Here is a 12,123-nt window from a genome sequence, read left to right as displayed (position 1 = left end):
AAAATATAATCTTTAAATACTTGTATATTATATTATAAAAATGCTGACGTATCACTGAATCTTCAAAAGTAAACCATTATGTGTTATCTTACTGTTGTAAGACGACTCAAACTGTTTGTAACCTAATGGACAAAAATGAAATTTAGCGTATGAAAGATAGGTCAATGTTATATAAGTGGTGGGTCTGTTCAAAGGTTAACAAAGGAAAGTTAAAGAATCAGACTACTGAAAATATTTTTCATGATGATTTCCTGATTTCTGAAAACACAATACTACTGGATAACTCTATCTTACTATTTACTCATGACAGAGTCACCTGAGTTGCTTAGGCTGTATGTGTTCTGAAAGACGCATATGGATAAAAAGACAAAACCACTTCTAAATTTACTAAGCATGAGTGGGGCACCTGGGTGGCTCAGTTTCGTGTCCCATTCTAGGTTTCAATCTCAGGTCAAAATCATGGTTCATGGGTTCGAGCCCTGCATCAGGCTCAGCACTGACAGTGCAGAGCCTACCAGGGATTCTCTCTCTTTCCTGCTCTCCGCCATTCCGCCACACTTGTGTACACACAAGTGTGCACTCTCTCAAAATAAATAAACTTGAAATTTTACTAAGCATGAAGAATTCCAAACTAGGATTAAAAAGATTTAGAGATTTAGGAGAACGTAGGTAACAACATTCATTTCCACCAAAAGAAATCATTAATACATTCCATTAGCCAGATGGTTATCTAAGGAAGATTATAAATAATGGTCATAACTAGTTTCTACAATTTTCTAATGAATAATTTATTGCATTTGTATGATGATCTAAAGCATACTGTACGTGTAATAATTTAATACTTAAGAAACCTGAGTGATTTCAGAATTTTTATTATTTTATACACATGGACACAAACTTAAAGACCTTACCCAAATGAAACAGCAGAGACAGAGACAAGCATTTGAAAGGAGTTTAAAAGATTAACTACATGTATGATTAAAATCTTTCAATATTCTTTATAAACCAGTATCAAAATGAAATAATGTAACTAATGTAACGAGTAACCCAAACACTAAGAAAATTGTAAGGTAACACTTTTTGTAGACACTCGGACCCAGATCTGCACAAAGTGACTGACAGTGACTCAGAAGAGCTGCTGGAGCGGCAGGTGACTGTGAATGTGGGTAATTCCACCAAGATGTATGTACTTTGTCAAGTTCCTTACAATCTCAAACTATTTGAGATAATAAATTCCAAACCTCACCCAAAGGTTTTTGTGAGGTTTAAAGGAGAAATATATGCAAATCATTTAGCATGGAAGTTCGTAACTTATCATTATTCAGTAACTGATAGCAATTCTCAACAGTTACTTTAGAACGAGTTCAAACTACCAGAATTCACTAAAAGATACAGGAACAAACTCCAAATCTGTAGATGCGAAGTCATTTATCTTTCCCTAGCATCTCACAGATTTACTTCAGTACTTTCCGAACAAGGATATGAAGAAGTGAACTAGAATATGAGAAACCACGAGGATAATTAATTATAAGGTAGTTTCTTGGATTATCAGTTTTTTACACAAATTAGGAGACACATGGAATCTGAATAACTTACTAATTAACATCTGTTGAGAACTTTATATATAATTTTTATATTTAACTAAGTATGGACATAATGTAAACCAAATTGCTAAGCACATTTAATTTTGAAGGTAAAAATAATTGACCTCTGAAAATAGCTGCATTTGCTGACACACTTGAGGCTATGTCCTCAAACACACTGAATGTTAAGAAGTATTAAGTATAAACTAGATCTACTAAGAGAGATAAAAACTGCATTCTGAATACCTCCACATAACTGATCCCATTTTTAAATTTTTAAATTTTTGATTTTAATTTTCTCAAATCATCTTTTTGAAACTCAAGTACCTGTGTCAATATAAGTGAAATCAATATAACTGGAATTTTAATGCATGTTTTAACTTTTATACAATGTAGATAAAGCAACGCTATTACTGCATCCTACATACACTCTACTCAACTGACATTTCATGTTTTACAACAAAATTACCTGTATGTTGACTCTTTCAATCACACAGGAAAGGACATGCAAAACATGCATCTTTGTGTCACATTCTGTAACTTGCTGTAGCAGCTGAAAAAGTAGTGTGAACATGGTTTCCAAATACTGCAGGTAAACAAAAAATAAAAAAGGGGGGGGTCATAACAGAAATAGAAATATCTTCACAAACTGAAATAAGAAATAAAAATAAACCATACTGTCAAAGCAATCAATAACAGTTTAGCAACTGAAACCTCAGCGTTACCTAAAGAACTTTAAATTGTTCAAGCTGTCAATATTTAGGAAACATTTTTTGGGGGGGGGGTTTGAATTTTTTTATTATTGCTCAATTGGTCTATTTTGGAATTTAATTCATCCACAAATGAATACTATTTTCAGTGGAAAATTGTGTCTAAATTTTGTGTTTTAATTTTATATAGCTAAACTAAACTGCTAACATTGTCTGGTCATTGTCCTTCCATGGGTGCCTGTTGCCAATCACAAGATGTTTGCAAAGTGTACTCATTAAAGCAAAAGGAATACCAATAAGTACACTCACACACCAGCTCTCTGACGTGGCCCTTAACATATGCTGCATGGAGAGCTCACTTTCAACAGATATATGTCTATTATTCAAAGAATGACCAAATATTTATTACTGAGAAATAGAAAACAAATATCCATGTCTGGCTGTTAAATCTTATAGTACAAAATTACAGTAGGATTTAACAGGTCACAGGATGGCAGATACTTACATAAAACAAACATCTGATCTTTCAGATTGTTAATGTTTAAGCAGATTTCTATAACATATTTATTTCATCCAAACCTACCTAAGGATTCTTTTACTAATGAAAACCCTCTCTACAAGTTTCTCCATGTACAACCCCCACAAGTACCAACAGACATCTTTCATATAACTTTCTTCTTGCCCAGTCTCCCTGAGAATAATTACTAACTCTACAATCTTCTCAACATATTTAACAAGTGCTTACTGAGTACCCTTTAAGTGAAACACCATGTGAGCTGCTGGAAGTTAAGTGAAGAATAAAAAGATGAGCGAGTAAGACCTGGTGTTCTACTATTCAAGTATTTTACAATCTAATGCAGGATACAGACATATATATACAAAGATATAGTTGAGGACTACAAGTAACAAACACAGATAAAACAAAGATATTACATGTTCTATAATTGGAAAAAAGATAAAGTTTAACTGTTACTTCCAAAGCAGTTAAGGTAGTTAAAAAAAAAATAAGTAGAATATAAGTAAACAATTACATATAAAAAAATTACCAGTAAAGGTAACTTCCAAAATCATCTTAATGTACTTTTAAAGTTGAAATTAATATTTACATGTAACTTCAGTTATAAAATAATGCTTAGTTTTCAAAAGACATAAGCAGAAACTGTGATCAATCTTAAAAATATTCTCACCGGCAGAAACTGATCTGTTCTAAATTCAAAATCATCAACAGGTAAAGAGTAGTTAAGGAATATTGAGAATGCATGAAGTTTATCAGAATAAAATAGATCTAAACCCCAAATATAATAAACTAATCAAAAACTATATTTTAAACTATCTAACAAGTTTTACCAAAAAACCCCAGTTATTTAAATGTGTTAAAATTTTTCATAATGAAGTGTTTTTTTTATTTTAAAGATTTTAAGTAATCTCTACACCCAACATGGGAATGGAACTCACAACCCCGAGATCAAATGTCACACACTCCACTGTCTGAGCCAGCCAGGTGCCCCATCAAAATGAAACATTCTTTAAAGGATATTTAACTTCAGTGTTGTAGCTGTTTCGATACGGACCTAAAAGAAAGTACATCATGAGATTTTAATAATTCTGGAACAACTAAATATCACAGAGATTATTAACATCTAGAAATAGAGGAACATTCCTCTTATTTTGCAACAAGACTTGGAAAAGTAAACTAGTGTCCATTCCAGTGTCCTGGGTCTTTAATCCAGGGGGTGCTTCCAGGAAAAAGAATAATTGGCTATAAGTGTGCAACAAGAGTGGGCCTGAGAGGAGTATGAAGGTGCTGCCACATGGGGAGCAGGTGTCCGGTGAAAGTGAGGGAGGAGAAATTGGAAAAAGGAGGGAGAACAAAGAAGAACACACATTCCCATGTACAACCACAATTACAGAGAATCCTTGAGATAGCCACAGATACATTCTGAGATTTCCTAAATGCCAAAGTTCACAAATACAGAAAGATCTGAAAAGGTTCCTAACCTTTCCAAATCTTAATTTGTGTGTCAGCATGTTACCGGGCAAATCACACCACAACAGCGTAATCTCCCTATCACACTCCTTCAAGGATTACGTGGGACTTGGTCAGCTAAACCGGCACAGGCTACCATACACAGAGTTTCCACAAAACGTAACATGAACTCAAGCCATGACTAAATTCTGTATTTAGTTAAATGTTTCAACTAAAGGAAAAAAATTGACTCAATTTGTATTATATTCCCCCAGATCAAATGACAATGTCAAAATGTCACACAACTATCAGAGATAGAGATGTATTCCACGCAGTGGCCTTTGATATGATAAAATTTATCGACTCTTATTCAACATTCGCTTTCTCCGGCAACTGCATTATTTTTTTTAAAGATTCGGCCTTTTAAAAATTTATTTACTCATATTTACTTATTTAGGGGTGGGGCACAAGTAAGCAAGGGGCAGAGAGAGAGGGAAAGAGAGGATTCCACACAGGCTCCACAATGTCCGTGTGGAGCTTGAAGTGCTGCTCAAGTTTGCCTGAAACATGGCTTGACTGAACTCACAGACCATAAGATCAAGACCTGAGTCAAAGTTGGATGCTTAATCGACTAAGCCACCCAGGCGCCCCCCGTTGCTATACTATTTGTACTCTGTTGCAGCCAGTCTTGTGACAACATGGTTATAAGATTAGGAAGCCACATAGACAACCAGAATTGGTCAGGATTAAACCTATCCCAACCCTATAGAAGCACTCAAGCAAGAGAATGTAGATTATGAAATCCAGAGAACATTTAGATTCATCAATATCTATATAAACGTGTGCACATATACCCACATGTACACATCTGTACGTAGTACCTATGTCTACATGTTTGTATAATGCTGTGTGTGTAAATATGTGTAGAAAAGTATCCTCCCACATTAGCCAGCATTTCTCACAGGTTGAAATTAAAGTAATATAAACACTAGAAGGCCAAAGTGCAACCTTAACTTGGACCTTACTAAACATAGTCTTAAGAAGTAACAACAAAATTGGGGCACCTGGGTGGCTTAGTCAGTTAAGCGTCCAACTTCGGCTCATGTCATGATCTCACAGTTCGTGGGTTCGAGCCCCGCGTCAGGCTCTGTGCTGACAGCTAGCTCAGAGCCTGGAGTCTGCTTCAGATTCCGTGTCTCCCTCTCTCTCTGACCCTCCCCTGCTCACACTGTCTCTCTCTCTCTCAGAAATAAATAACACATTAAAAAGAAAAAAAGAAGTAACAACAAAATAATGGTGGCAGGATAAAACCACTGTACAAAATGTAACAATGAGATGGAATCATCAGAAAATACACAGGAAAAGGGCAAAAGCTGAACCTACAGCAGTATTCCCTGAAGTGTACTCCTTGGATATTACTGTATTTGTCATCTTGGATAGTCACAATGCAAAGGTACATTTTAAAGATCCCCATCAGTCCTCAAGTAAAGAGGACTACTGGAATACTTAGCTCAGTGATTTCTAAACTTATCCAGGCATGACACCCTTTTTCTCCAGTAATGCTTGTTGGTATGTAATTAATGTTCCACTTTTAAAGTGCAGAATTATATTTCTTATTTGTATTGGAGCAGATTCATTAAAAATGAGTGGAAGATTCAAAAAAAATCTATATTTCCCTAAGAAAACTGAAATTTAATCCTTTTGTAACACTTTCATAAAACATTTAATGTCATCTCTCTGATACCTCTGACAGAAGAACAAATGTTTCCAACTGGGAATACAAAAATTTAAGCCTATCTTTATCTAAAGATATTACAAAAGTAAACTCATCCCAGCAAACAGTAATCTTAGAAAAAGCTAGGTTTTATTAATAAACTCCTAAGAATTTAAACATGGTAAAATAGAACTGGATTCCCTTGTAACTTCCCACACTTAAACTATATAATAATTACAGCATTATATTTAGAGTAAACTCTCAATTATTTACACAAAGGAGATAATGGCCAAGTGAAAAATCCAAAGGTCATCCCTTTGGAATATATTGAGCTTCTACAATAAGTTTATTTATTTATTTTTTTTAATTTGAGAGAGAGAATGTGCACAAGTTAGGGACAGCAGCAGAGAAAGAGAGAAACTTAAGCAGACTCCACACTTAGTGCAGAGCCCAATCTGGGGCTCAATCCCACAACCCTGGGATCATGGCCCGAGGTGAAACCCAGAGTCAAATGCTCACCCAACTGAGCCACCCAGGCGACCCAACAGGTTTACCTTTCTAATTATGTGTCCCTTCACAGAAGATTAAAAGTAGTTTATGTTACCACGGTACACAAGTGGAAATGAGACAAGTATGGCCCATGCCTTTGTGGAAAAACAGGCTGATAGGATGGGTTCACAAAATGTTTTAAAGGAGTATATTGAGAAATGATTAAACAAGATCTCAGCCTAATTCAGGGGCAGAAAAAAATCACTTAGTTTTACCTAAAAATAATTTGAAACTGAGGAAAAGACAACTAGATTCAATCTTTTCAAGACCATGATGGAGTCAAGCCTAAGCCCAAGACAAGGAATATGTATATATTCACTCAGGCATAAAATGAAGCACCACAAAAACTATACTACACAGTGTTCAACTCCTTAAAAAACAAAAACAAAAAATAAAATCTCTAAATAACTGACTCCTATATAAAAGTAGCAAACTTACTGCTTTTAAGGGAATAAAGCAACCAAGAAGCCATTAGCAAGTTTTGAGCGAAAAAAATTATGAATATTCTATCAGGGCACCTGGGTGGCCTAGTCGATTAAGCATCTGTCTTCAGCTCAGGTCATGATCTCATGGTTCATGAGTTTAAATCTCACATTGGGTGAGCTCGAGCCCACCTTTGGGTGAACTCAAGCCTCACTCTGAGTTGGCCCCACTTCTCCCTCTCTCCTTTCTCTCTCTCCCTCTCACTCCCTGCCCTTCACCCACTTGTGCTCTCTCTTGCTCTACAAAAAAATAAAGAATATTCTATCAACACTATAAAGAAACCAACAATTCCAGAGGCTAAAACACACACATACACACACACACACACACACACACACACACACACCAAGAAACCCTTCAAAAATCCAAATTAACAGTGAAGATGAAACAGATAGTGCTAACTCAAGTATAAGAATCACAAAATCTATACTGAATAAGAAAAACATATGTAAGCTAAAAAAAGGATCTTTAAAAAATGTCATCTTTGACTCTTATTTTAAAAAATCATAAATTCTAGAGAACTAGAGTTTAGTTAAACTTCTTTCAAATGACTACTTACGGTAAGGGTAAATAATTAGCAAAGGACTTCCCTCCCTTAAATCAAACTGCTCACCAAAGAGTAACTACAAGAGTGAAAGGTTACCAACATTCTAAATCGATAAGCTGTTTCTGAATATGAAGTTTAACATAAATTAAACTTAGAAAAAATAGTCTGAAAACATTTAAGGAAAACATACCACTAAGTCTTGATCTTGTAGCAAGTTACAAATTGCCTCATATAACATGGGTCTTAAGTCAGACTTGAATTTCACAGAAATCCACTGACCGATGAGCCAAATCACCCTGCGTCGCAATGGCTTATATCTGAGTAGGGAAAAATCATGAAATTAAAATGGTAAATATTCTACAAAGTGTATTTCATTTAGTATATTTTATCATTTAAATTTAAAATACAGTAAGGAAGTAATCTGTATTCTTTACATAAAAGCATAAAAGCCACTTGTAAATGTACCACAGTACACATATAACAAAACAAGCTAAACTCTCAAACTGAAGAAGTGTCCTATTATAGAATGTGACTATTATTATCAAAAATGATTGTATTTTTAAAGCTGTAAAACATTTGCAGTAACATTATACACAGTTCTTTCTCTATGATCATCTTTTCTAAAGGAAATGAAGGATCTTTAAAGCAAGGAAAAAAAACCCCACAAAACTATAAACAATTACGTATAATAATTCTACCTTTAAAGTCTCTTCTTGATACTATATAAATTTTAGGGGTGATATAATTGTTTCTGCGTATAAACAGAATAAGCTAATATACCACATTTTTTTAGAAAATTACAAAAGCATAAGATGATCAAGCACATACAAAGAACTGCTCATTAAAGTTGAACAATAGGTGTTTAAGTATTCTCTGCCTTCAAAAAGTTTATTAACACACCCAAAAGAATTAAAAAATGTAAAGCTATATACCAGGATTTCAGAAAAGGAAGAGAAAGGAGTGGGTGGGGGAAATGGCAGTTGAATAGCCTTTAAGCTAAACGGTATTTAGGCAGAAAATTGAGAAGATGCAGTTTGAAGGGATAGGGACTGTTTAAACAAAGTCTCAGCAGAGGAAGTAAACAAGACGTTTATAGAGCACAGTGGAGGAACCATAGGACCATCAATTCTGATCTGAGATCTCTGAGATTCAACATTCTATTACAGATAAAGAGAACGAAGCTCAGAAAGGTCAAATTCTAAGTTCGCTAGGATCACAGTCACTTCTGGGCAGAGTTAAAATTAGGAGTTAGTATATTCCTCAAAATATGGTCCCTGGACCAGCAACATCATTATCTTAGAAGCAGGACAGAATCATACAATCTGACCCAGACCCTAATATATAACCTATATCAGGAGGTGCATCTTAACAAGATCACCAACAGATTCATATGCACATTAAACTTTGAGAAATACTGGTCTAGATCAGCTCAGTCCAGAAGAAATATAATGTAAGCCAAATATGTGATTTTAAATCTTTTATTAACATTAAAATAAGTAGAAAGCAAAATTTTAATATGCTTATTTATCTCAATATATCTAAATTATTATTTCAATATCAATACATATTTTACTCTAGGTTTTCAATTTAAATTCAAGTCATTCCCTCAGTTTTTTTAAATCATTTCAACTACTCAATAGCCATACGCAGCAGCTACTGTCCCTGAAAACACAGATCTAGAGTAAATAGCCTCTAGGCTTTAAGGACAATCAAAGCACACATGTCTTCCTACTGAGGCTTTCTCTAGATCAAAGGTTCACTAACTTCCTGTGGGCAGAGTCATAATCCATCTTATTCGCCACATACTTTACAGGGCATAGCAAACTCATGGAAAACTTAAAATATTTAATGACTGAATAAATGATTAACTCAACAAATAAATAACTGGTCAAAATGACTTTTTAAAAAAATGTTTATTTATTTTGAGAGAAAGCAAAAGCAGAGGAGGAGCAGAGAGAGAGGAGAGAGAAAATCTCAAGCAGGCTCCACGTGTCAGCACGGAACCTGACTTGGGGCTGGGCCTGGGCTCAATCTCACGAACCATGAGATCATGACCTGCGCCAAATCAAGATAGAAGGCTTAACCAACTGGGCCACCCAGGCACCATGGTCAAAATTACTTTTAAATCATCTCCAACACTACAGCTCTATGGCTCTCAAGTTTTATAAAATGAGATATATATGGATGTCTTCTATTCATTCATCCTTGCAGTTAAAAAATGCTATCTATGACTACATAACACATTCTGATAGGCACCACATCTACAGAAATAAATCAACAAAAGAAAAAAATTACAGAAAATATGAAAGTCCTTTTCCCTTACATTTTGGTCATTTAGTACCTTAAATTAGTCAGTCAAGTACTTAAATGTATATGAAACTTAAGAACTGGGGAAAGGCCTAAGTGTCAGAAAACTCTGTTGAAGTCCTGTCAACACAACACAGGACTATAAAGTATGTCCAAATTCTTTCTGCCATGGTGTCCCTTCAACCTATCTCCCCTGTCCCAGACTTGCAGGATGCTCTGTATGGTCCAATGCAGTCACCTTTCATGGCTAGCCCCTGTGTTAGATTACCTCTTACAGCAGGCCCAGCTCATGATAGGTATCCCACTGGCTTTCTTTGTACACATTTTCTTCCCACATTTCAGCTACCTCCATCTTCCCTTACCTTTGCATAAAATTTCCTCCTGCAAAGTATCTTATCTAACATCATACATTTCATACATATTACAATTCACATTTGAAGTACAATAACATAACCGACTTTTTTATTTTTCAACTAACTGTAATGTCACAAATCTTTTCTATACTAGATACTATCAGCTAAGCCATACTATAACTTTTTAAAAATTTTAAGCAATTTTAACGCCTTCTTGTCTTTATCAGAAAATTAAAAAGGTAAAATAAGTGTACTATAAAATCCAAGTTTTATACTTGCCTATTGTGAATGACTTGTAATTCTGGAAGAAGTTGGTTTTTAAACCACTGATCAAAATCAACACTGTCAAACAGCTCATAAGCCGCTAATCCAACAGCATTATACACTACAAAAAAGATTTGAGAAAAAAAATGTTTAATTTCAGATACTGGGTGAAATGGTGTGTCTTATGTAAGAAACTAATCCTTAGGAACTACTTTAAAACATATAGTATGCTAATAAAGGGAAATATACTATGTTAATCAGAGAAATTACTTACAGCAATTATAGAAACATTAAAATTATTTTATACTATTTTTCCTAAACAGTCCTTAGTGCTTTCAAACAGAAAATTACATTCATTTAAAAATATTCAAGTCAAACGATAAGTATTATAAAATAATAGCTGCTTCCAAAGGGACACAATATTTTATGATCTGGTCCCTATATACCTGCCTCTCTTTGTCCTCATCTCTCACCATAACCACTTATGCTTTATGTTCCATTTAAACCAAAATACTCCCAGTTCAAAACTTACCTGTGTCTCTTCCCTTTCCCTTCATATTTTTGTACATACTGCTCTTCTGCCTAGAACCCTCTTCTCACACAGGCCTCCTCCACTTGCTCACTCCCACTGATCCTGGTGATCTCATATTACACTTCTTTAGGAGCCTTTCCCTAGGCATACCAAAACAACTCAGTGCTTTTCCAACGTAACACCTGACTGCTACCTATTTTAGCATTAATCAACTGGTACTGTTATAATCAACAAATAAATGTTTTCAAATCACGTTAGTTTAACATACCAGCATCTTTGATTAATAGTGCATTCATATCTTCCACATTAGTGGGCCCTGAAAAAATAAGTTTCAACAAGGGTAAATAAAACTAATTTTTAAAACATATTTTATTCAAACTCAATTTGTTAAGTTTCTCATTTCATTTGAGCACAATAAATTTCATGATATTAAATATACATGTGAAGGTAAAGCCTAAGTTTTGTAGTCATCTTTGAGAACACAGGTACAAGATGTAAAGCCATATTACAATTTTAAAAATCATTGTAACATATTTGAAAAATGTCATGTCTAACAGTTTAGCAAAGTATATGCCACAAATTGCTAAGTAGCATGTAATACATTATATCCTGATTATAAAAAATAACTCTCAAAAGAAAATAAAAAGATAAAGATGAATCCCTCAAAAGAAAAGTTTTTTAAAAGAACAAGCACAGGGGTACCTGGGCGGTTCAGTTGGTTAAGCGTCCAACTTCGGCTCAGGGCATGATCTAGCAGTTCATCAGTTATAGTCCCAAGCCAGACTCTGTGCTGACAGCTCAGAGTCTAGAGCCTGCTTGGGATTCTGTGTATCCCTCTGTCTGCCAGTTCCCTACCCTCACGCTGTCTCTCTCTCAAAACTAAACTTGAAAAAAAAAAACCACAGGGAATTCACACAAGCAGCTCTAAGTATAAAAATTAACTCAGATCATTACAGTATATTAAAGGATGACAACACAATGAAAAGTGCAAGGAGAAACATGAAAGCCATCATGTAATATGGAAACTTGAGAATAAAAAGTTGGCCGTCTCCTGGGGCACCTGGGTGGTTCAGGCTTAAGGTTAAGCATCCAACTCGATTTCAGCTCAGGTCATG

At 34.8% G+C, this 12,123-nt stretch overlaps 1 protein-coding gene across 1 annotated transcript in view; it reads right to left on the bottom strand.

Annotated features, from left to right (window-relative positions):
* IPO11 (importin 11) overlaps positions 1 to 12,123 on the bottom strand; it is a 197,697-nt gene that overhangs the window by 114,194 nt on the left and 71,380 nt on the right. Inside the window, exons 14-19 of the mRNA XM_039255589.1 lie at positions 11,277 to 11,324; positions 10,492 to 10,597; positions 7,743 to 7,869; positions 3,831 to 3,864; positions 3,481 to 3,521; positions 2,053 to 2,169 (exon numbers count right to left, since the gene is read on the bottom strand). Of these exons, the coding sequence (XP_039111520.1) occupies positions 2,053 to 2,169; positions 3,481 to 3,521; positions 3,831 to 3,864; positions 7,743 to 7,869; positions 10,492 to 10,597; positions 11,277 to 11,324 (473 nt within the window). The remainder of the gene's footprint in view (positions 1 to 2,052; positions 2,170 to 3,480; positions 3,522 to 3,830; positions 3,865 to 7,742; positions 7,870 to 10,491; positions 10,598 to 11,276; positions 11,325 to 12,123) is intronic.

The sequence above is a fragment of the Hyaena hyaena genome, unplaced genomic scaffold (assembly GCF_003009895.1).
Source record: "Hyaena hyaena isolate Hyena2069 unplaced genomic scaffold, ASM300989v1 scaffold_532, whole genome shotgun sequence".
Taxonomy (NCBI): Eukaryota; Metazoa; Chordata; class Mammalia; order Carnivora; family Hyaenidae; genus Hyaena; species Hyaena hyaena.
The sequence above is the reverse complement of the archived record's forward strand: the minus strand, read 5'-3'. Positions and strand labels throughout refer to the sequence as shown.